Source organism: Ochotona princeps, chromosome 4 (genome assembly GCF_030435755.1).
Source record: "Ochotona princeps isolate mOchPri1 chromosome 4, mOchPri1.hap1, whole genome shotgun sequence".
NCBI lineage: Eukaryota > Metazoa > Chordata > Mammalia > Lagomorpha > Ochotonidae > Ochotona > Ochotona princeps.
Window position 1 is genome coordinate 52,043,387 of NC_080835.1, and position 23,790 is coordinate 52,067,176.

The 23,790-nt window shown below is 60.0% G+C and overlaps 2 protein-coding genes across 6 annotated transcripts; one reads left to right on the forward strand and one right to left on the reverse strand.

Moving 5' to 3' along the window:
* Window positions 1-1,338: 1,338 nt before the first annotated feature.
* INPPL1 (inositol polyphosphate phosphatase like 1) lies at window positions 1,339-16,656 on the forward strand. 5 transcript variants are annotated; one of them, XM_058663519.1, is made up of 29 exons: window positions 1,339-1,354; window positions 2,641-3,025; window positions 5,660-5,723; window positions 5,826-5,976; window positions 6,157-6,262; window positions 6,444-6,584; window positions 6,740-6,833; window positions 6,940-7,029; window positions 7,197-7,295; window positions 7,410-7,560; window positions 7,667-7,773; window positions 8,064-8,166; window positions 8,262-8,458; window positions 9,481-9,598; window positions 10,128-10,224; window positions 10,506-10,644; window positions 10,766-10,865; window positions 10,961-11,049; window positions 11,239-11,320; window positions 11,430-11,519; window positions 11,936-12,049; window positions 12,196-12,284; window positions 13,044-13,131; window positions 13,224-13,379; window positions 13,526-13,604; window positions 13,706-13,846; window positions 14,696-15,368; window positions 15,640-15,773; window positions 15,883-16,656. In XM_058663519.1, exons 2-29 carry the CDS (start codon window positions 2,844-2,846, stop codon window positions 15,971-15,973), a joined length of 3,765 nt encoding a protein of 1,254 aa, XP_058519502.1. In that variant the 5' UTR covers window positions 1,339-1,354; window positions 2,641-2,843; the 3' UTR covers window positions 15,974-16,656. The 5 variants fall into 5 exon arrangements, with proteins under 5 accessions (XP_058519502.1, XP_004589981.2, XP_058519503.1 ...); XM_004589924.4 differs by lacking the exon at window positions 1,339-1,354 and adding an exon at window positions 1,522-2,113; XM_058663517.1 differs by lacking the exon at window positions 1,339-1,354 and adding an exon at window positions 2,370-2,391.
* A 130-nt stretch (window positions 16,657-16,786) lies between these two features.
* On the reverse strand, window positions 16,787-20,984 carry PHOX2A (paired like homeobox 2A). Its single transcript, XM_004589923.2, has 3 exons — window positions 20,528-20,984; window positions 18,485-18,672; window positions 16,787-17,762 (listed from the first exon to the last, which is right to left on the reverse strand). The coding sequence occupies exons 1-3, from the start codon at window positions 20,742-20,744 to the stop codon at window positions 17,292-17,294; spliced, it is 876 nt and encodes a 291-aa protein (XP_004589980.1). The 5' UTR covers window positions 20,745-20,984; the 3' UTR covers window positions 16,787-17,291.
* Between the last annotated feature and the right edge of the window lie 2,806 nt (window positions 20,985-23,790).

Genomic DNA, 23,790 nt, shown 5'->3' on the forward strand with positions numbered 1-23,790 from the left:
TCATCATCATCTCCTCTCTCTCCTACAGGAGTCAACAGGTGCCCAGCTGGGGCCACCTGCCGCACATTTGAGTCCTATTTCCCCATGCCTGCCACCCTCTGTGAGGGTCTCTGGAGTCACTCCTACAAGGTCAGCAACTATAGCTGAGGGAGTGGCTGCTGCATTCAGATATGGTTCGACCTGACCAGGGCAACCCCAGTAAAGAGGTGGCCAGGTCCTATGCAGCATCCATGAATGCTGGGCCCATGCTCCGTGGTAACAGCGCTCCCCCACTCAGCCTGGTTCTGCTGCTGCCACTTGGGCTCCTTGAGTGAGCCCTCCTCAGATCTCCACTCTGGCTCAGCTCAGTCCCACAAGTAAGGCAGCTCTAAGCAATCCTGCATTCACTCTGTACCCCTCTGTCAGCCACTTCTTGCTCCATGGCAGGTCTCTACTTGCATTTCTTCCTCCTAATAAGCAGACTGACACCTCTGGCTCAGACGATGGCTTTACAAGTGGCTGGGGCATAAGGGCCATAGCTTGTGGATTCCTTCAGATGAGGGCAACTCTGCCAGGGTTTGAATCCCAGCTCTGCCACTTGAGGTGTGAATGCGAAGCACTGGCTGCATGCTGCCACACCTTGGTTTGCACTGTGAGATGGGTCTCCTCATCCTCCCCCCCAGGTGTAAAGTGAAATTGAATTGTGGGTCCAGCTCCTGACCCTCCATGCTATCTGGACAGAAGGGAAGTCAGGGCGTGGGATCCTCAGCAGGGAGGGAGCTAAATGGGGCAGGAGAGGGGGGGAGGGTGAAATCCAGGGGGTGCAGGCCAGGAAGCAAGCCAGAGCTGTCACTGGAAGAGCTTGAGGATTCCCTAGGGCCTTCCAGGGACAGGAGCGCCTCTGTTCCTCAGGAAGGATTGGCATCTGTGTCCATCCTGAAGGGATTTGCCCAGCCTTGGGGCCTGCACTGATCTCTGGATCTCCCCTTGGGGAGCCTTCATCTCCACAGCCCCGATGCAGGCGTCTGCGCGGAGGCACAGGCCCACACGCAGGTGGCAGAGGTGTACGGACTCCTAGGCAAGCTCTCCTTCCTCTACCACGCTGCAAGTTGCCCCTTCCTCACCACAGCCATCCTTCCTGCGGCCCAAAGGCCTAGGATGGGGAGGCGGCGGGAGGGTGGAGCCCTGGGCTCCGTTACTGGGCTTCTGGAAGGACCCGGAGATAGTATAGGGTGGGTACTGATTCCTATCTAGCATGGAAGGTCCCACACATTCCCTTTTCCTGTCCCAGACTTTAGCCCAGCCCGGCTATAAGCCATACGGATTTGGAACTACGGAAAGAGCTCGACCGCAGTGACCCGGACCCTGTCAACAGGTTCAATTTAGCAAAGTGAAAGTTCCCCGCCAGGTTAAAGCGATCCTCCGACAGTCGCCAAGGGAAGGGCGGCGCGGGCCCCGGGCAGGCGGCCTGCGCCTTTAAGGAGCCTAGGCGGAGGGGCGGGGCAGGAAGGGGACTCCCTGGAGACGCCGCCACCGGCTAGGTCTTTTTTTGGGGGGTGGGGAGGGCGATGAGGGGAAGGGGCGGGCCTGGTGCTCCCTGGGTCCGTCCCGCTCCTGGGGCCGCGCCCCCCCCGCCTTCCGCCCGCGCGGGCCCGAGCTCCGCATCGCCGGCACCCAGGCGCGGAGTTTGTTGACTCGGGAGGGAGTAGCCGGGTCGCGTTTGAATGCGCGCCCGACCCGCGCGGCGCTTTACAGTTTGCACAGCTGTCACCGTCCCTCCTCCTTCATTAATAACAGAAATAGTCGCCCCCTCGGGGGCGCCGCCGGAGGCCCGGGCCGCGCCGAGAGCTTTGCGAGCCCCGTGTGTCACGGAGTCGGCCCCTTGTGTAGCCTCTTCCCCGCCCCAGGGTGCGCAGCGGGCAGCCGGGCTTGCGCGGGGCCGCGGCGCCGGGGCGGGCGGCCCAGGGCCATCTTAAGTGGCCGCTGCCGGGGAAGAGGCCCGGAGGAGCACCGCGGGGCGCCGCGCGCGCCAGGTCGGCAGCCGAGTTCGGGGCACCTTCCCTCTGTGGGGCCAGAGAACCGTTCCCCTAAGCACCGCGGCGCCCCTTGTAGACCCCGGCCCGCAGCGCAAGGGGTGAGGCATGGCGGGGCGGGACTGTGTGAGCGACCGGGGTTCCCAGACTTGGTCTGGGGCCCCTGAGGGAATGGGGCGGGTGGGGAGGGTCTCCGGTGGAAGGGACGCCCTCCTTGGGGCGGAGGGGTCTTGTCAGCCCCAAGGATGGGACTGGTTCAGCCCAGGCTTCTGGAACCCCGTCCCGTGGGGCTGTAGGAGGTGGCGTGGGGGAGAGGGTTTGGAGGGGGCTCAGGGTCATTTCAGTCCGAATGTTGACGAGGGACCCCTGGAGTGTCAGGGTAAGGATTGAGGGCAGTGTTTGGACTTCGGTGTGTGTTGGGGGGTGGCGGCTGGACTTCCTAGGGGAGCGCCGGGGAGCAGGGTCCCGCGGGAGCACAGAGGCCGCGTCCCCACGGAAAGAGGTTGGTTGGGGGCTGGGGAGGTCCGGGCCGCGGCCCAGCCGAGGGGGAGGGGGCGGCCGCCGGCCCCGGCGCTGTGCGCCTGCCCCTCCCCCGCCGCCTCTGAACAAACTTTTGTTTCTCTTCAAGTTGAGGCTGGTGCTGCAGGCGGCGGTGGTGCGGTGAGCTAGGCGGCCTGCGCGGCGGATCGCGCCGATCCCGGATTCCCAGCTCGGGCCGGGCCCCGCGGATCCTACAATCCAAGTCCCGGGCCAGGCTCTGGCCTCAGCCTCTAGCGCCCCGGGGCAGACGGATGGGGCGCACCGGGTGGCGCTGAGCCCTGCCGCGGGGCCATGGCCTCGGCGTGCGGGGCGCCGGGCTCCGGGGGCGCACTGGGCAGCCCGGTCCCTGCCTGGTACCACCGCGACTTGAGTCGCGCGGCCGCAGAGGAGTTGCTAGCCCGGGCGGGCCGCGATGGCAGCTTCCTGGTGCGAGACAGCGAGAGCGTGGCAGGGGCCTTCGCGCTCTGCGTCCTGTGAGTGAACGGCGGGTATGGGAGGGCTGGGGGTGCCCCGGCGGGCGGGGCGCACACCGAGTGGACCGTGGGTAGGTGCATGAAGCGGACCGGGGCTGGGGGACTGCTGGGCCCCAACTCTGCCTTCTTCTGCTCGAGTAGGGGACCTGGCTGTACTTGGGGGCTGAGGGAGGGTGCAAGGGGCTCCGACTTCCTGCCTCCATGTCTGGGCGCACTTTCTTGGGGCCTTGAGGACGCAGCATGCTGGGGTGTTCTGCAGCCCATGGTGGTTGTGATGGGGGAGAACACAGGCAGGTTCCCTGCTGCACCCTGTTCCCCGTTATCCAACTGGTAGTAGGGGCACCCCATGTTGCCGGCATTTCTGCTTGTGAGTGGAGCAGGGGGCAGCTGGACTTGAGGGGGTGTGGTGCAAATGGCTAGCAGCCCCATGGCGGGGGAGGGTCCCGCCTGTGGCTTGGCAGTAGATGACTGGGAGGGGTGTGTGTGGTGGTGGTGGGTACTGAGGGCAAGGACTTGGGGACGCAGAGGGCTAAGGTGTATGGGACCATGCCATTATTTCATGACTCAGTGAGTGAGTGAGTGTGCCTGGCCTCTGGTTGGCTGACCGCTGTAGCCTGAAGCCATTGAGTGCCATTGAAGTGCTAAGCCTGCGCTTCTCCAACCGGGCCTGTCCCTGGGGCTCTACCTGGCAGCAGTGGTGCAGTGATACTGGCATGAGCTTGCACTTTCAGTTTGGTGGTCTTCTCCATGACCTGTCCCCCCCCCCCCCCCCCCCGGTCCCCAAGTCTGCCTTAAGTGGGCCAGAGTGAGTGGAAAACTGCAGGGGCTTTGTGTAGCCATCTAGTTAGGTTGCCCCTTAGTGAATGCCCCTGTCCCGCCAACCCCCGACTCTCTCATACTCCTCTGTGCTCCCAGCAGCACTGGGGTGTGAATTGGCCCCCCTCTCCTGGACCAGCGGACAGACTTCTGATTGGCCACAGTTGGAATGGAGCTGCTGGCATCCAGTGGGTAGACACCGGGGATGCTGGTGGCCATCCTGCTGCACATGGAGCAGCCTCTATGGTGGGCGGCTGTGCAGTCCCCTGTGCCAATAGCCCAGAGGTTGCCTCATGCCTCTAGGGAGGGGCAGCTTGGGCAGATGAGTGTCCTAGGAGTCTCGCCTCCCAGCCCCCTTGGAGGCACACCCCTAATTAGAGAGGGGAGGGAGAAGCAGGTGCTAGGTCAGCTGTTGAGTGGGAGGGGGACAGCTGGGGCCTGTGTCTGGGTGGGGAACATTATTCGTCCCAGAATGGGGTGAATCCTGGCTCCACTGCCAACGGAGGGCCCAGGTGGAATGGCTGGGTGGGGGTTGGGGGTCTGTCTGGTGAGGATGGGGTGGGCTGCAGCTTTGCCAGCTGATTCTGGCATCTCCCTGTGTCTTAGGAACCTGAGGATTAGAAATGGGTAATTCCTTAGACTTTCCAACAGAAACATGCTTGCCTCCCTGTACACACCCACAAGGACATGAATAGAAGGAGAGATACCCCCATGCCCCCCATCATTCACTGGGCTGCCAAGCAGCACGCCCGGATAGGGACCCTGGCATCTGACCCAGTTGAAGACTCAGCTCTGCTCTTTGCTCGCTCTGTGATCAGCTTCTTGTGTTTGAACCTCGGTGTCCCCATCTGGAGAATGGGGATGATCATTATTTCTGCTTCAGAGTGCAAACAGTCAGTGAGATCTGCAGGACTCTGGGCACGCAGGCTGGCATAGAGACAGGGTTCAGTTACTGGGACACTGTTTTTGTTATAAACACAGACTCCCAATGCACACACTGACACACCCAGTCACACAACAACACCTGCTAAACACAGGCCACCAGGATTCCTTCTGTACAGAGCTAACTTGCAGAGGGGAGAGAATGACCTCATGGCCATGGTTGTTGGTAGTGGGGGGAGGTGTTCTCCCACAGGTGTTGCCAGCACCTGCCCAACACACATACCAGGTCCCAGTGCCTTCCCTGACCTAGTGGTCTCTGAGGTGTGGTGGTCTGGTGTGTGTGTGTGTGTGTGTGTGTGTGTGTGTGTGTGTGTTTAGGGGTGGGGTCCTCCATCCTCCATTGAGTGTGTGCTTGGTTCAGCTGTCACCTGTTCAGCTGCTACTGCTGTCTGTCAGCACCCCCCTTGCCCTGCCCCTCCTCAGCCTGGAGCTCCCAGAGGCTGAGTCTCCCATAGGGGCCTAGAATGATGCCCCTGTACTCCCCAGTGAATTGACCCCTCCCAACATTGGACACAAAGGGCCAGGTGACAATCTAAACACAGACGGTGGGCACACACATACAGACAGGCCAGTTGGGTTTCTGAGGATTCTTACTCTGGCGGGGGGCCCAGCCTGATCCCACAGCCCAGAGGGGCTGTTTAGACAGCTGTAGAAGCCACAAAAGAGTTGCCTGTTGCTTCCCCAGTGGGTGTGGAGTCTCTGGAGTTGGGGGGGAGGTCTGGCCATTGCTGCTGCTGTTGGCAAGAGTGGAAGTGGATAGGTGCCACTGTTAATCCTGTGCAGCCTGGGCCAGTGGTTGGGTTGGGAGCTGTGTAGCTGAGGCATGTGGCAGCAGGAGGAGGAAGTGATGCCGCTGTGCCCCACCTTTGCCATCAGGTATCAGAAACATGTGCACACATACCGCATTTTGCCAGATGGGGAGGACTTCCTGGCAGTGCAGGTAGGACCTTGGACCTCTGACCCCTGCCTGCCCTTGATCCAGGCCAGGGCTTGGGACCCTACTGGCTGATTCTCCCCTTCTTCCCCCTTGCCTGACCCACAGACCTCGCAGGGTGTGCCTGTGCGCCGCTTCCAGACTCTGGGGGAACTCATCGGCCTGTACGCCCAGCCCAACCAAGGCCTGGTGTGTGCCCTGCTGCTGCCTGTAGAGGGGGAGAGAGAGCCAGACCCGGCGGAAGACCGCGATGCCTCAGGTGCTGCCCTGCAGGCCGGTTACCTGACTCCTCCCTGTCTCAGTCACATCTCCCCGCTGAGACCACCATCCCTAATCCCTGTACATTCTGGGAAGTCTCTGATAGTTGTCACATGAACCTCTGCCCCTGCCAACACACACCCAGTCATCCCACTGCTACCCCACTGACCCCTGTCCACAGATGGGGAGGATGAGAAGCCCCCGCTGCCCCCACGCTCCGGCTCCACCAGCATTTCTGCCAGCCCCCCGCCAGTCCCTGAGACTCCCACGACTCCAGCTGCTGAGAGGTGAGACCCCAGGCTCCCTCATGGAGGTCCCATTCCTCCCAGGAGAACTGCCTCCCTACCTCCCCCGTCTGAGAGCCATCCTGCCCTGACCCCCCCACCAGTACTGTTTCTTGAAGGAGTGGATGTGGTGGGACAGTGTGGGGAGGACCTCTGCTGACTCTTGATTCCCTGCCCCCTGAAGCACTCCCAATGGGCTGAGCACCATCTCCCATGAGTACCTGAAGGGCAGCTATGGGCTGGACCTGGAGGCTGTGAGGGGTGGTGCCAGCAACCTGCCCCACCTCACCCGAACCCTCGCCACCTCGTGCCGGAGGCTGCACAGGTATCTGGGGACGGCCGACCCTGTGCACTGCATTCTAACCTCTGACCCCATTGCCTCTTGACCTCCCCTCATCTGTATCCCCTGCCTGGGGTGAAGGCAGAGGCTACGCCAGCCACACCCCCTTTCTTAATCTTCCATCCTGCCGTCTCCCCTAGTGAGGTAGACAAGGTGCTGTCGGGCCTGGAGATCCTGTCCAAGGTGTTTGACCAGCAGAGCTCGCCCATGGTGACTCGCCTATTGCAGCAGCAGGTGGAACGGTGGGGAGTGCCCTGGGAGGTGGTGGCTGCTCTTGGGCTGGTCAGCATACCTCCGCTGAGAGCCCATGCATACTACCCTCATTCCTTCTGCCCCCTAGAACACAACTCAGACAGGAGAGCAGGAACTAGAAAGCCTGGTGCTGAAGCTTTCCGTGCTGAAGGACTTCCTGTCTGGCATCCAGAAGAAGGTGGCATGACCCCTGACCTCTGTCCCTGACCCTAGATCTCTGCCCATCCTCACTGGCTCGGCCCTGTCCTCAGCCCTGATCCAGAGCTTAGCATGCACCCCATCCCCTCAATATCAACTGTCCCCCAGCCCTCAGTGTGTGCCCCGATCTTACTCTGGTCCTTCCAGGCCCTGAAGGCCCTACAGGATATGAGCTCTACAGCACCCCCTGCCCCACTGCAGCCATCCACGCGTAAGGCCAAGACCATCCCTGTGCAGGCTTTCGAGGTACATGGCAGGTGGGGCATCCCTCCCTAGGAGCCCCAGGAGCCTGGAGGTGCTCTGGCAAGGGGTGCTGTCTGCCAGGTCATGTCAACAGCCTCCCTGCCTCCTGGCCTGCAGGTAAAGCTGGATGTGACTCTGGGAGACCTGACCAAGATTGGGAAATCACAGAAGTTCACGCTGAGTGTGGATGTGGAGGGTGGCCGGCTGGTGCTGCTGAGAAGGCAGCGGGACTCCCAGGAGGATTGGACCACCTTCACGCATGACCGCAGTGAGCCAGGGGACTGGGGCCAGATGGGCAGGTGAGCTGGGGGGAGAGTCCTCAGCCCCCGTGTGGTGCAGGCCCGGGTGACCTGCCCTCCCTCACTGTCTCCCAGTCCGCCAGCTCATCAAGTCCCAGCGTGTCCAGAACAAGCTTGGCGTTGTGTTTGAGAAAGAGAAGGAGCGGACCCAACGCAAGGACTTCATCTTCGTCAGTGCTCGGGTGAGCAGCAGCTGGGACCTGGGACAGGGGGCTGCTCCCAGAACGTCACCCCCTCGAGTGGGAAAAGGAGACATTTGACGTAGGCATGCCTTCCCTCTTGGCAGAGGTGGGGCAGGCTGGGCTGAGAGGGTATTGAGAGCAGGTAGCCCAAGGTTGAGCTCTCGCTAAGCACCTGTTGTGGACTTGAACAGTGAGATGAGCTAGGCAGGCATGAGCTTTCTTGGCACCTGTGGGTGGGGGCTCCTGGCACCTTCCCTCCCTTGACGGACTGCTGTGCCCCTTATCCCCAGAAGCGGGAGGCCTTTTGCCAGCTGCTGCAACTCATGAAGAACAAGCACTCCAAGCAGGATGAGCCTGACATGATCTCTGTCTTCATAGGAACCTGGAACATGGGTGAGGCCCCAGGCTGGGCTGGGCCTGGCTGGGCTGGGGGGAGACGAGGGCAGTGGTCAGAGCAGTGCCTGACCTCCTTCCCCTGCCCCCTCCAGGAAGTGTGCCCCCTCCGAAACACGTGACGTCTTGGTTCACATCAAAGGGTCTGGGAAAGACCCTGGACGAGGTCACTGTGACCATCCCCCATGACATCTATGTCTTTGGGACCCAGGAGAACTCGGTGGGCGACCGAGAGTGGCTGGACCTACTGCGTGGGGGCCTCAAGGAGTTCACAGATTTGGATTACCGCCCGGTGAGGGGTCACCCTGTTTAGGCCCCTGTCCTCACAACCCATTCCACATTCTCCTGCTTGACTTCACGGACCACCCTGGGAGACACAGCTGAACTGGTTTGTCCTCTGGTCACCTGGCTTAGCCTTTGCAGCACCTAACATATGTCCCTGCTACAGGAGGGCCACATCCTCTGGTTCCTTAGGAAAAAGGCTAGCAGGCCTTTATTTTTAGAGTAGTTCTTTCGCAGTTTCTTCTTTTTAAAGATTTCTTTATTTTTATTGGAAAGTCAGATATACAGAGAGGAGGAGAGACAGAGAGGTAGATCTTCCATCCGTTGATTCATTCCCCAAGTGACTGCAACGGCCGGTGCTGCGCCGATCCGAAGCCAGGAGCCCAGAACCTCTTCCATGCCTCCCATATGGGTGCAGGGTCCCAAGATTTTGGGCCGTCCTCGACTGCTTTCCCAGGCTACAAGCAGGTTGCTGGATGGGAAGTGGAGCTGCCGGGACTAGAACCGGCGTCCATATAGGATCCCAGTGCATTCAAGGCGATCACGGCACATTCAAGGCCTTTAGCTACTAGGCCACGGCGCTGGGCCTGTATTTTGGAATTGTATGGCTAGCTGTATTTCAGTTTATAATTGACATTTCTTTCTGACAAATTGGCCCTTTCGTTATTGTAATATACACACACACATTTAAATATTTATTTGAAAAGCAGAGAGACAGAGATTTCCCATCCATTGGTTTCCTGCTCAGATGCCCCCAATAGCCAGGCTGGGTCAGTCTGAAGCCAGGGGCTGTGAACTCAGTTACGCTCTCCCTTGTGGGTACAGGGCCCACTACTCGACTCACACCCCGAGGTGTGCATCAACAGGGAGCTGAAATTGAGAGCTGAGCTGGGATTGGAACCCAACTGTTCCGGTATGGGAATATCCCAAGTAACATCTGCTTGGCCCAGTGCTGGCTCCTGAAACAGTCCTGGGGCAGTGCAGACAGGTACCCCAGTCCGGAACCCAGCTGACCCCAGTCGCTCCACCCAGATTGCCATGCAGTCACTGTGGAACATCAAGGTGGCCGTGCTGGTCAAGCCAGAGCATGAGAACCGCATCAGCCATGTCAGCACCTCCAGCGTGAAGACTGGCATTGCCAACACTCTGGGTGAGCAGAAGGCTACTTCCTGAAGGCGTCGGGCTCCCTCTGACCTTACCTCCTGCCACCTCTTCAGTTCAGGGTCTGCCCTACCTTGGCAGTCTCAGCTTCCTTCTCGCCTCCCATCCCATGGATAGAGTCCTTTGAGCTTCATAGAACAGTTCCTATTCTACATCTCTTCCAGTGCCATTGGGAAGGCGAGGCCAGGAGAGTTGCTCCCATTTTGTAGATAGTAAAATTCTTTGAGTGGTCAAGTAGCCCATCCAGGGGCACTCAGCCAGTAGATGGAAGAGCGAGGCATGGTGTCTGCACCTTGTGATTTGCAATCCAGGGCTCCCTTGGGATCCAGTCTGTGGGTCTATCAGCACCAAGGAGCTCGCTTAGGCCTGTGAGGAGCCCTGGTGAGGGCTTGGGACCTGCCTGTCCACAATGCCTGCAGCTGGGAGGAAGGCTCCTCTCCCGATTGCTTTGAGGGATGCAGGGATAGTTGTAGTCCTGCCAGGTGACCTGGGCTCTCCTGTTTCACTGGCCCTGACAGGGAACAAGGGAGCTGTGGGTGTCTCCTTCATGTTCAATGGCACCTCATTTGGCTTTGTGAATTGCCACCTCACCTCGGGGAATGAGAAGACTGCGCGGTGAGTGAGTGTTCCTCCCCCCACCCCTGGTCGCCTGCTGCCTATCCCCTCTCCCACCTCCCACCTCCTTGGCCATGATCCTGTTACACCCCTGTCCCCAGAGACCCTCATCTCATCCAGGCCAGCCAAGAGCCTCTGTCTCTTGCTGACCCTGCCTTGCTCGCAATCTCTCCCTCTGCACATTTTCCCAGCCACGGTCTGAATTATGCCTGGCCTTGACTCCTGATCCCGGGACTTCTCTCCCCCTCCTTGCCAACCTCTCCCCGTCCTCCCAATCTTAGGCGGAACCAGAACTACCTAGATATCCTGCGGCTGCTCTCGCTGGGCGACCGGCAGCTCAATGCCTTCGACATTTCTCTGCGTTTCACCCACCTCTTCTGGTTTGGGGACCTCAACTATCGCCTGGATATGGATATCCAGGTGCCAGCAGGGCCCTGTGTGTGTGTGTGAAGGGGTGATGGGGGGATTGGGAGGAAGCTTGGGGGCCTGATGGCCATCAGCCCCAGCTCTGGCTCAGGACCCTCTGTGTCTCCCAACCCAGGAGATCCTGAACTACATCAGCAGGAAGGAGTTTGAGCCCCTGCTCAGGGTGGACCAGCTCAACCTGGAGCGGGAGAAGCACAAGGTGTTCCTTCGATTCAGTGAGTATGGGCCTGGCGGGCAGCATCCGGGGCTCAGGGGGCCCGTTCTGTCTGGGTTTTCAGGACCCTGAACCCTCCCTGTCTGCTTTCCTTAGGTGAGGAGGAGATCTCCTTTCCACCTACCTACCGCTATGAGCGGGGTTCCCGGGATACATATGCCTGGCACAAGCAGAAGCCCACTGGGGTGAGCAGAAACCCAGTGTGTCCTCGGGGCCCTGCAGTGAGGACTCAGCCTGTAGGATCACTCAGGGTGATCCTGGGGGTGGGAAGCTCCAAGGAGGGAGGTGGATGCTGGTACCATGTTAGTAGGGCACAGGCTGTGCAGCATACAGCTGACAGATGTGATCACACTGCACCTCCCAATCTGACCCAGGTCCGGACCAACGTGCCCTCATGGTGTGACCGGATCCTCTGGAAGTCCTACCCCGAGACCCACATCATCTGCAACTCCTATGGTTAGAGCCTCTCAGGCTGGGTGATAGGGGGATGCTGGGTGGGGCAGGGCTCAGCAGGTGGAAGCAGGGAATAGGAACATCTCTCCTGAGCTCCATGCCCCCTCCACAGGTTGCACAGATGACATAGTCACCAGCGACCACTCTCCTGTGTTTGGGACATTTGAGGTGGGAGTTACCTCTCAGTTCATCTCCAAGAAAGGTGACTCTTGTGGATATACTTGTGGCTTGTGTCTATATAGGGACAGGTGTGGCCTGGGCTGGTGTGCACATGTGTTTTTGTACATACATGCGAGCACAGAAGTGTGACGTGATATGTCTGCATGCCTAGGTCCATGTGTGTGTGTAAAAATATGTTTATGTGAGCCTAGGTGTGCCTGAGGGGTGGCAGATTGTCAGTGGGCAGGTCCATATGCCTCTGGTCCCCAGCTCCACCCGAGACAGGCCTTTCATCCCTGGCCTCGGCTTTGGGGTCTCCCCTTTGGCGGTTTAGAATTGGAAAGTCCCTCTTGGCCTTGCTTCCTTAGTTTTTTATTCCCAAGCTCAGCCTCCATCTGTCCCTCTGCTCCTGGGATCCCCTCTTAGCCCCTCTTGTCTGTCCTCCCACACCCCTCCCAGGGCTCTCGAAGACTTCAGACCAGGCCTACATCGAGTTTGAGAGCATCGAGGCCATTGTGAAGACAGCCAGCCGCACCAAGTTCTTCATTGAGTTCTACTCCACCTGCCTGGAGGGTCCGGGATGGGGCCCAGGGCTGGGTGTGAGCCCCGGGGAGGAAGAGAGGGGACCAGTAGCAGTCCAGAGTCATCAGCCCTCTACTTAGGGGGAGGGGAAGCCTGAAGGTGGCAGTCAGTTGGGTATCCCTGTCATACCCCTCCAGAGTACAAGAAGAGCTTCGAGAACGATGCCCAGAGCAGTGATAACATCAACTTCCTCAAAGTGCAGTGGTCCTCACGCCAGCTGCCTACGGTGAGGCTGTGGGCAGGGCTGGGGCTTGTGGGTGAGGCCACAAGGGGTGTGGCAGAACACTGTGGGGAACCTGCCTGGGAGGGAGGGTGGGACCAGTGGAAAGTGTGTGTGTGCACATGTTCATACATGTGTGCATGAGGGTAAGGACATTGGCTTTATTGGGACGCTATGCAGCTAAGCTGGCAGTTTGTTCATTCACTCAATGAATGTTTCTTGAGACTTGCTAAATGTCAGGCCCTGTCCTGACCACGGATGCAGAAAGCTAATCAGTTACAGTGCTGTAGAAGGCTTGCACAGGGCTGTCTTTTCTGTTAAGGGTTTGGGGGTCTTTTCTTAGGAGGTGAACATGGGTGGGCTTGAGGGCAGGGGGGAAGAGCAGATGTGGGAAGGACAGAAGGGTGGTTGGGGCTTCTTTTTTTTTTTTTTTTCTTAAGATTTCTTTATTGGAAAGTTAGTGTTGGAAAGTTAGTGTTACAAAGAGAGAGGGGTAGAGAGATCTTCCATCCACTGGTCTATTCTGCAAAAGTCCACAGTGGCTAGGATTCACTCAGGAGCAAAGGCCGGAGCCAGGAACATCCTCCAGGTCTTCCCTGTGGATGGTAGGGGCCCAAACACTTGGGCTGTCTTCTCCTGCCTTTCCAGGGCATTAGCAGGGAACTAGATGGGAAGTGAAACAGCGGGAGTTTCAGCCCATGTGGGATGCCGGCACTGCAGTGCTGGCCTGGGGCTTTGTTCTTTAGTGGGCCTCTCTACTCACAGCTCAAGCCCATTCTGGCTGACATCGAATACCTGCAAGATCAGCACCTCCTGCTCACAGTCAAGTCCATGGATGGCTACGAGTCCTATGGTGAGGGGCGAGGAGTGCTCAGGAGTGCAGGAAAACCAAGCCGGACTTGAGAAAGGCTTGACGGTTTGTGAGCTGTTTCATCTCACCCTCAGGGGAGTGTGTGGTTGCACTCAAGTCCATGATTGGCAGCACGGCCCAGCAGTTCCTGACCTTCCTGTCCCACCGTGGCGAGGAGACAGGCAACATCCGAGGTTCCATGAAGGTGCGGGTGCCCACGGAGCGCCTGGGCACCCGTGAACGGCTCTACGGTGGGAGCTCCGTTGGGAAGGATGGGACATGGGATGGGGGAGGAGCATCAGGGTAGGAGGCCGGAGGGAAGTGTTAGGCTAGGCGGCTGCTGGCAGGTGGCAGGCCCTCAGCGCCCCTTTGAGTCTCCCCTCATCTTCTGTCCTAGAGTGGATCAGTGTTGATAAGGATGAGGCTGGCACAAAGAGCAAAGCCCCCTCTGTGTCTCGAGGCAGCCAGGAGCCCAGGTGAGCTGGGGCTGTGACAGCTACTGCACACACCTGAAGGGGTTCTCCTTAAGTGCCCAGATCAGCACCATTCATTTCCCTGTCCTGTGCACCCTGGGCAGGTCAGGGAGCCGCAAGCCAGCCTCTGCAGAGGCCTCCTGCCCGCTGTCCAAGTTGTTCGAAGAACCAGAGAAACCACCACCCACTGGGAGGCCACCGGCTCCACCCCGAGCAGCTCCCCGGGAGGACCCCTTGACCCCCAGGTGAGAGAAGGAACCCATCGTCCCCCCACCCTGGACCTCTCAGGGCAGCCCTAGGATCCTTTGCCACCCGTGGCCTTTTGCCCATGGCCAGTCTGGCCAGTCAGGCCTCCCTTGGTGTGTGTGGCTCTGAGTCAAAGGGAGCATGGTCAGCGTTTCCTCCAGAGCTTGCCTTCAAAGCTGCTCCCTGCACAAATGGCCTGAGCTTGAGGTGCTGTGAAAAGGGGGCCCACGCGGCTCAGTGTGTGAGGCCCTGCAACCCGTTCCCCAGGACCCTGTTGGAAACAGGCCTGTGGTCAGACGGATTTGGGAGATGCTTTCTGCCGGATTCTTTGCTCAGATAACCCAGCCCCCCACCCACTGCTGTGAATATCAGACCCAGTATGAAAAAGGAAGGCTGTAACCTCAGTGTTAGGTCCTGATGTTCCTTCTTGGGGCAAGGGAGACTTGCTCTCTGAGGACAATCTGGTTGTCACCCTGAGGTACCCTGTGGTGCTTTTCCACTCCTCTGCAGCTGTTTCAGCCCCGGCTGAATTCCTGAGAGTCTGCAGTCCTTGACCCTCTCCTGGGAGGCCTTTGTTCCCCATCTGCAGGAGGCCTGTGCGTTTGTGCTTAGTCACAAAGGCACACAAGCCTTGAGAATCTTAGCAAGAAGAAAGGGCATTCAGGGTTATCTGTTGGAGAACTCCTACCCCTGCCCACCCACCCGTCTCTAAGACAGTGGCAGGAGAGGGCACGCGTGGTCTTCCCACTGGCCTGCTGTCTCCTGTCCAGTTCTCCCTGTGTTGTGTCTATCACTCTTGTCATCTTCGTGAGTTTCTGGGTTCTAATCTACCTTTTCCTGCTCCCAAGGTTGAAGCCAGAGGGTGCTCCTGAGCCAGAAGGGGCGGCGGCCCCCCCACCCAAGAACAGCTTCAATAACCCCGCATACTACGTTCTCGAGGGGGTCCCGCACCAGCTGCTGCCCCCAGAGCACCCCTCAGCTGCCAGGGCCCCTGCCCCACCTGCCACTAAGAACAAAGTGGCAATCACTGTGCCTGCCCCACAACTTGGGCGCCACCGGACCCCCCGCGTTGGGGAGGGGAGTTCCTCCGATGAGGAGACTGGGGGCACGCTACCCCCTCCGGACTTCCCACCCCCTCCCCTGCCAGATTCGGCCATCTTCCTGCCCCCAAGCCTGGATCCTTTGCCAGGGCCTGTGGTCTGGGGTCGCAGTGGTGGTGAAAGCCGTGGTCCACCCACACCCAAGGCCCACCCGAGGCCCCCGCTGCCGCCAGCTCCCTCCCCTGCCAGTGCTTTCCTGGGGGAGGTGGCCAGCGGGGATGACCGCTCCTGCTCGGTGCTGCAGATGGCCAAGACACTGAGTGAGGTGGACTATGCCCCCGTGGGGCCTACACGCTTGGCGCTCCTCCCTAGCCCCCTGGAGCTGCAGTCGCCCCGAGGACTGCCCTCGGACTATGGCCGTCCCCTCAGCTTCCCCCCACCCCGCATCCGAGAGAGCATCCAGGAGGACCTGGCAGAGGAGGTGTGTGGTCTAGGGGTGATTATCCTGTCCTTTGTACCTGAGGAGTGTGCTTGCTGCATGCCCTCCACCTGTGGGATCCTTTCACTGTAGTATCCAGCAGGTCCCCACATCCCCTCTGGTCCTACGACCTGGGAGGACATGACTCAGTAGTTGTACATACCTGCTTCCCCCCAGAGCGTGGGTAAAATGGCTACCCATAGGTGTTTCCATGGTATGGGGGGTGGGGAGGAGCTTTCCATCTCTCCCTAACCATGCCCCCCTATTCCCCCAGGCTCCATGCCCGCAGGGCGGGCGGGTCGGCGGGCTGGGTGAAGCCGGCATGGGTGCCTGGCTGCGGGCCATTGGCTTGGAGCGCTACGAGGAGGGCCTGGTGCACAATGGCTGGGATGACCTCGAGTTTCTCAGGTTGGGGTGGGGCTGGAGGTGGATGGGTTGGGGTCTGACCCCCCCCTGGGGGTGTGGTGGGGCAGAACCAGGGGCCCAGCTCTCAGCTTCTCTCCCTCCCCCCACTTAGTGACATCACCGAGGAAGACCTGGAGGAGGCTGGGGTGCAGGACCCAGCTCACAAGCGCCTCCTTCTGGATACCTTACAGCTCAGCAAGTGATGGCTCCAATCTGGCCAAGCTGCAAACTCCAGGGTGCCTTCCTCCTGGACTGAGGTCTAGCTATAGCCCTGGGAGTGGGAAGTTAGGGCTGGGGCAGTACCTCTCTGCCTATTTATTGGGAATCTGCATCTTCCACTGCCCAATCATCTGGAAAGCCCTGATTAGGACATCCTGTTTCTCATCTTTTTGAGGCCCAGGGCTCCAGTTGCCAAGGGTACCAACCACCTTGGTCACTGGGTCTGGTGCTGTCAGTCCCTGGATCCAGTTCTGTGGGCGGCGCCTGCCAGTGAGCTACAATTGGTTGTGTCCATCCCTCCCCCAACTCGCCCCAGTGGCTTCTGAGGTCCCCCATGGAGGGGGAGCCCCAGCAGGACCTCCTCCAGCTCTTCCAGGGAGAGTAGGGGAATGTCTGTTCGGAAATGAAGGAATAGCCCTGGACCTGGGCTCTGGTTATTTAAACTTTTCTGTGTGGGTTTGGGGAGGGAAGTCGCCCCAGTGTTGTTGGGGTTGCTGGGGAGGGGCGGGCTGTTGCTTGGCCTGCCCCTCCCTGTGCTGGAAACTGCGGGGCTTGGTTCCTCGCTTGGCTGCAACCGGGGGATGATTTTGCAAACAGCCATGCCCCTGTCTGGGCACTCCAAAGGGTTGCCGGAGGGATGTCTTCAATAAATTAAGTTTTATTTGGATTGAGCAAAACTCACCTCAATAAATTACAAGTTTTTCAAAGAAAAGGAACAACAACAACCAAAGGGAAAAAAAAAAAAAACAACAGGAATAGGAAGCCTCTGCCACCACCTCCACTCTACAGCCCCTCCACTCTGACAGGTGCACTGGGCGCCAGACCTGCCAGGAAGGGGGAGGGATGCAAGGCCACAGGACTCCTGTGGCTGACCCCAGCCTCAGTAGGGAATGGGTCCAAGGGGGTGGGATAGCCAGCATCCCTGGCCACCGAGATAAACAATGATTCAACCAGCAGCAGAACCAGCGAAGGGGCTGTGCCGCTCCTCTTTGGGGACGCTCACATTGAGGGCACTTTGGGGTTAGGTGTCATTTGATCCCACCTGCAAAGAAATCCAGGCTGGTGAGGGCTCTGTGTTCTCCAAGAGGGGGTCCCTGTGAAAGGTTCCACTCTGCAGGCACAGGTGGCAGACCAGTGGCCCTGGTTTGGTCTCCAAGGTCAGGGTGGGCACACGGAGGGGTCGGACACCATGGGGGACAGGAAGAGATGGGATTTCCAGGCAGGTACCAGAATGGGATTTTGTTGGGTCCTGAGCCCAGGGCGGCTCTGGGGGCAAGCTGGGGAGCCTCCGGAGGCCGGTGGCTAGAAGAGGTTGGTCTTGAGGGCAGGGCCGGGTTTCCGGTGAAAGGAGGACAGAACTCCTGAGAAGGGTCCCGGCCCGGGCTCCGCCGGCTGCCAGGCCTTCAGCAGCTCGGCTGCTCCGGCGCCCGGGCCGCCCCCGCCCCCGCCCCCGCCGCCTGCCACGCCGGCCCATAGCGCGCCCTTGAGCGGCTGCGGCCCCGGCCCAGGCCCGGGCCCAGAGCCCAGGGCGGCGGGCAGCGGACTGGGGCTCAGACGCGGGCTGGCCAGGCTGGGTGCGGGCGGTGGTGGTGGCGGCGGCGGCAGCGACGCGGTGCTGTCGGGCGTGGGGCTGCACGTGGACTCCTTGGAGTCGTCGTCCTCGGAGGAGCAGCGCGTCTCGCCCTTTTTGGCTCCTGCCGTGCCCGCCGCGCCCTTGGCGCTGGCCGCGCGCTCCTGTTTGCGGAACTTGGCCCGGCGGTTCTGGAACCAGACCTGCGGGAACAGGGAGGGTGCCAGTCAGGCGGGACCGAAGGCAGAGGGTCAAGAGGCCAGAGACCGCGGCCGGAGAAATGGACCGGCCTGGGAGAGGTCCCCGTCCTGCGAGCAATGGCTCTCGGCACTCCGCCCCTCCATCCGTCCCTTCCTCCGGGGGTCCTCCACTTGTCTGCCTTTGCTCTTTTTCGCTCTTTTTCACCTGCAGCCTTGTTCCGCAAGCCCTGTTTTAGAAAGCTCTAGGACGGGCTGTCTGGGTCCAGGGGGCAGAGGTCCAGGTGCGTGAAGGCCGGGGCGCTGGGGAAACCTTTTGTTCAGTGCTGCCAATCAAGGCGGCCGGCTGATCTCTGTCTTCTGACAGGCAACAGGGTCTGCCCTGCTGGCTCGGCTCTGCACTTGCCCCGGGTTCAGTGGTCCCAGCGGCAGCAATAGCAGCAGCGTTGGCGGGTGGTGACAGAGAGGAGCCCCTGGAGGTGCCACCTGGCCCACCCCACTCCCCCATAACACCCCGCCAGCCCTACCAGGGAGACTTAGGCGGAAGTCGAAGCAGAGCAATGTGGCCCTAAACAGTTCAGGTCCCCCAGCCCGGAGCTGCCTCCTCTGGCTGATCCCCGGATTGCGCCCTCTTGCCTCGCTTCTAGCCTTCCAGGATGCAATTGACCGAGAACCCCGGGTATCCGGGCGCTAACTTCCCGGCACCTCTCCGCGCGCGCACAATTCACCTGCACGCGAGCCTCGGTGAGGTCGATCTTGAGCGCCAACTCCTCGCGCGTGTATATGTCGGGATAGTGGGTCTCCGCGAAGACGCGCTCCAGCTCCTTGAGCTGCGCGCTGGTGAACGTGGTGCGGATGCGCCGCTGCTTGCGCTTCTCGTGCAGGCCAGACGGCTCCGGGAAGAACTTGTAGGGTACTGAGGGGTGTGTAGGGGAGGACAGGGACAATGAGGGTGAACGAGGAGGCGGGGGTTGGGGTGAGAAGCAGAGTTTAGCCCGCCAAACCGTGTCCTAAACCAGAACGCATCGTGGGCACCACCACCCTGGCCCCTGGGCAGTCATCCCTACTCCTGGCTGCGCAGACTGGCAGATATGAAGGAGAATAGGGATTCAGGAGATCCGCACCCCAAGACTAGGCTCAAGCTAAGAAATCAGAGTCCAACCTTCCAGCCCAGGTCTCCTGCCCATTCATCTGCCCCTTGGTCCGCGCCCTCTGCGCTCAGCTGCTCTGCCGGACTGACCTCAGGTTCTGCCCTGTGCAGCCCCAGCCCTGGATGTGTCTGTCTGTGTGTGGGCCGTCTCAGCAGCAGCAGGTCCCACTTCCTCCACTTCCACGGAGACCCCTGCCAGTTCTCTGCAGGTGCCCCCTGCACGCACAACCAGGGCCCCTCCCGCATCTCTCCTTACTTCCCTCTGCCCTATGTCTCCCATCCCAGGTCCCCACGCCCCTCCAGGTGCACCCCTCACCTCTTCCTCATCCGAATCTCTCTTCCTCTTTCCCATTATGGGCCCCTCTTCTCTTTGTGTCCATGGGGAAGGGTCCTTATTTCTCCCAAATTCCTCCATTTTTCTGCCCTCCACTCCCTCAGAGGCACCTTCTGTGTGTTCCCCCCCACCCCCGCCCAAGGCTATCTTCGCTTCCCCAACCTCTCTCCATCTCCAGTCCTGTCTCTACTGCTCCAAGGTCAGCATCCCAACATCTGATACTACCTTCCCACCTGTATTCTTAGGGGCCTCCATCTCCATCTCTGCATTCGTCAACCCTCACCCTTGTTGCCAAAACCCAACCCCTAGCTCCATCTTTCTGGACTATCTCTAATCTTTCCTGGGACCCATCTGCAACCCTCCAACCCTCAATCCTGGCTCCCTAGGTCCCCCCAGTCTTTGCATCTTCCCTCCTGTCTCTCTGGAGCCCCTGCTCCCCAAGTCCTCTCCCTACCTCCCCAAGCCCCATCTTCATCCGGCCCAGCCCTGTTCCAGACAGCCTGCATGTTCCTGCAAAGCCATGCACCCATCTCCTCCCGACCTTCTACTAGGATCACTGGTGGTCCCCCCCAGGAGGGAAGAAGGGAAAAGGAAATTGGGTGGGGCAGGCTGGGGACAGCCCAGTCGCTAGGAGAGATTGAGGGCTCCCACAGGGACTTGCGTCTACTGGTATGGGGGTACAGGAACGTTTGGGCTGTGCAGGGCTCTAGCTGGGAGACTGGGGGGATGGGGAAGTGAAAGTGGCTTAATGACCTAAGCCCCCCTTTCTTTAGACGATGGGAACTGGTTTTGGTGATGCAGAGGGATTGGGCCCCAGGCGGTGTGAGGCCCAAACAGAACAGGAGGGGCCTGGCCTTTCTGCGGCTCTCAGAGAAGGTTCCTATCTGGGCTGTCCAGCGGCCACAGGGGGTTTGCTGCTGGGTCACGCACATAGGGGCCTGGGCGAACCGATTGGACACACCGGGGACAGTCAGCTTTTGCGAGTGGGCAGGGGAGGGCCTGATGGTGGAGCCGGCTGGGGCGAGGGTCTGTTTCCTTGGACCAAAGGGGATGGAGTTGAGATCTGGCAGGGCCAGAGAGGAGCGGGAGATAAAGGAGGGTGGGGTTCATTCCTGCCAAGGGGAACTTCGCATCACCGAGTGGAGGTAGAGGTTTTAGGGGCTTTGGAGGGTCTGGCCAAGTCATATGGGGGTGGCCGTAGGTGGCCGTGCCATTCACTTGTTCTGTGGGGCAGGGGCAAGGGCTCCGCAGGGTTTGGGGGGAGTGTTGGGCCGGGGCGGCGCTCACCTGCCGAGTAGGGCGCGGGCTGGTGGTCGCGAAGGGCGCCAAGCGCGCAGTTGGAGGAGCCGAGCGCGGGGCAAGGCGGCCCCGCTGCGGGGAAGGCAGGTCGCAAGGGGCTGTATTGGAAGCCGCCAGGCTGGCTGCAGGCGCCGAAGTCGCCGTAGGCGGACGCCTCCATGGCCGCCACGCACGAGTCGTACGAATTGAGGTAGGAGTAGTCCATCGGCCCGGGGGGCAGGGGCGGGGGCCGGGGCCGGGTCGGGGTCTGGGTCTGGGTCTGGGTCCGGGTCCGGGTGGAGGTCGGGATGGAGCTTCGAGCGCCAGGCGCCAAGGACCCGAGACCGTCTCTGAGCGCCAGAGAGTCAGCCCGCCCCGTCGCGGCCGCACTCTGCCCGGGTGCAACGCAAAGTGCAAACCGGGCCGGGCCGCGCGCCTTTTAACGCGCAGGACCCCGAGGAGGGGGCGGGGCGGGGCGAGCTCCGCGGGGGCGTGGTCGAGGAGGGCCAGGCCACGCCCCTGCCGCCCCGACCCCCCCACCTCCCACCCCTACCCCAAAAGGTCCCTGCGGCGCTCTCGGGGCTCCCGAGGTGCGGGGCGGAGCTGCGCGGGCCGGCCCCCCGGGGCCCGCATCTTGCCCCACTCAGTGTCTCCACCCGATGCCCAGCCGGTGGGTCTCGACCTCCTTCGCCGGGCCTCTCCACCTGCGGCCCCGCGGGAGCCCGGGGAAGGCAGGCCCGGCGGCGCTCGAGTGAAGAAGTTAATTCAATTTGTCCTGCTAACCGAGTTATTCGGATCCCGCCCCCAGCGGGGTCCCAGCCCGGCGGGGACTGCGGAGACAACCCTGGAGTTGGGGGTGGGAGGTGGAGGAGGCGGCGAGGACGAGATGGAGCCCGGGAACCTGGGACCGGGACGGGCAGAGAGGAGAAGGAGACGGGCAGAGAAAGAGACAGACGTGGTGATGGAGACGCGGGACCTGAGAGGCATGGCCGTGGATGGAGGTGGGCCGAGACAGATGGGGACCAGGCAGTGTGAGCTGGAGACAGAACCGGCCCCGCAAGAGAGCCAGCCTGGGCATGGACGGCAAGCATTGCGACGGAGGCCGGGAGCGCCACAACCCCCGACAGAACCGCGATGGTGGGAGATGATCACGGAGGGACCGGCCCAGACACCGGAGGCCAGCGGAGGCTGCAGCTGAGGGTCGCGGGAAGGAGCTCAGGGACCCGGGCATGGTGAGCGAGGCGCAGGAGCCGCCCTGGCGAGAGCGCATCCCCCGCCCCCCCCCCCCCCCCCCCCCCCCCGCCAGTCCTGCTCTCCCCTCCTGCCCTGCCAGCCGCTGCTGCTCGGCCCTGTCCCACTCCCAGCAGGCTGTGACCCTCAGGCTCGGGGCACAGGGTGTGGGTGTCAGAACCGGGAATAACCAGGAAACTTCTTTTCTTCCTCCACCGCTCCAGAGGCCCTTTCTCCCCCTAAGGAACCACCTAGACTCAGTCTGCTCCTGGCCACCACTGTCTTTTGGTGGATTCGTGGAGTGTGTGTGTTTGTGGGTGGGTGGGGTGGGGGGGGCGAATACACCCAGACACACAGAGAATGCTTACCAGGAGAAGGGAACAGAAAGCTTAGGTGGGCCTGGCGCGATGGCACAATTGGCTAATCCTCCCCTTTGCAAGCACAACATCTTATATGGGCACTGGTTATTGTCCTGGCTGCTCCACTTCCTATCCAGCTCCCTATTGTGTCCTGGGAAAGTAGCAGAGGCTGGCCCAAAGGCTTGAGACCCTGCGTGTACACGAGAGACCTAGAGGAAGCTTCTGGCAACTGGCTTCAGATTGGCTCAGTTCCAGCCATCACAACCATTTGAGAAGTGAACCAGTGGATGGGAGATCTGTGTCTCCTTCTCTCTGGATATCTGCCTTTCTGATTTGTTTATTTTTATTGCAAAGTTAGATATACAGAGAGGAAGATCTTCCATCTGATGATTCACTCCCCAAATGATGCAGCAGCTGGAACTGCGCTGATCCAAAGCCAGGAGCCAGGAGCTTCTTTCAGGTCTCCCACACAGGTACAGGATCCAAGGGCTTTGGGCCGTCCTCCACTGCTTTCCCAAGCAGGACACAAGCAGGGAGCTGGATGGGAAGCGGAGCTGCTGGGATTAGAACCAGCGCCCATATGGGATCCTGGCGCATTCAAGGTGAGGACTTTTAGCTGCTAGGCCACCGCACTGAGCCCCAAAATAAGTAAATCTTAAGAGAAAGAGAGAGAGAGAGAGAGAGAGAGAGAGAGAGAGAGAGAGAGAGAGAGAGAGATTGATTGATTGATTTGGGTGTTCCTAAGGCTCACGAAGGCCGGGCAGCTCACAGCTGTCTCCAGCAGCACCTGTGCCGCTCCTGTGGTTGGGGATGCCCAGACCCAGCAAGCAGTCAAGGAGAGTCTTCTGGGTTCCCAGGCAAAGTCCTTGGGGTGGACAGGCCTCCTGGAATCCCTGTGCCCAGCCCACTGGTGGGCTCCCTTGGGCCATCCCCTTCTTGCCTCACTAAAGGACTGGCCAGTTCTCTAAGTGTGCTTTGCTTTGCAGGGATGACTTATTTTTTCCAAAACTTTTTATTGTCATGAAATACACATCATCACCCTTTCAAAGTGTGTGGTTTAGGGTTAAGCACATTCATGATCTTGTGCAATCACCACCCCTATTCATCTCCATTACTTAGTTTATCTTAAAGTTGGAAACTCTGCCCAGTAACTACCACCCCTCTTCCCTCCCCAGTTTTGGCCACCACCTCCTGTCTCTCTCTCTCTGAGTGTGACATTAGGTGTCTCATCTGCTTTTTTTAAAAAAAAAAATATTTATTTTTATTGGAATGGCAGATTTACAGAGAGAAGGAGATACAAAGAGCTTTCATGTACTGGTTCACTCCCCAAGTGGCTGCACCGGTCAGAGCTGAGATGATCCAAAGACATTCTGGGTCTCCCACAAGGTGCAAGGTCCCAAGACTCTGGACGGGTGACCCTCTGCTGCTTTCCTAGGACACAGGCAGGGAGCTGGATGGGAACTGAAGCACATGGGCCACAAACAGAGCATATAAGGGATGCCGGTGCTTGCAGGCAGGGGAGGACTAGCCAACTGAGCCATTGCACATGCCCCAACTAAGCATCTCCTATAAATGCCCTCTTAGCAATCTCTTTCCATGACTTGCTTATTTCTTTGAGCATAGCATCCTTCAGTCCCACCCACCTTGTGGCATGATTCAGAATTTCCTTTCTTTTAAAGGCTG

What these genes read in the sequence shown, in the direction of transcription:
- INPPL1 (XM_058663519.1), top strand. Translation starts at nt 2,844, where the DNA reads ATGGCCTCGGCGTGCGGGGCGCCGGGCTCCGGGGGCGCACTGGGCAGC. An exon ending in GGGAATGAGAAGACTGCGCG is followed by an intron (nt 10,225 to 10,505) that starts GTGAGTGAGTGT and finishes TCCCAATCTTAG; the next exon opens with GCGGAACCAGAACTACCTAG. An exon ending in CACCCGTGAACGGCTCTACG is followed by an intron (nt 13,380 to 13,525) that starts GTGGGAGCTCCG and finishes CTTCTGTCCTAG; the next exon opens with AGTGGATCAGTGTTGATAAG.
- PHOX2A (XM_004589923.2), bottom strand. Translation starts at nt 20,744, where the DNA reads ATGGACTACTCCTACCTCAATTCGTACGACTCGTGCGTGGCGGCCATG. An exon ending in GCCCGCGCCCTACTCGGCAG is followed by an intron (nt 18,673 to 20,527) that starts GTGAGCGCCGCC and finishes CACACCCCTCAG; the next exon opens with TACCCTACAAGTTCTTCCCG. An exon ending in TCACCGAGGCTCGCGTGCAG is followed by an intron (nt 17,763 to 18,484) that starts GTGAATTGTGCG and finishes CTGTTCCCGCAG; the next exon opens with GTCTGGTTCCAGAACCGCCG.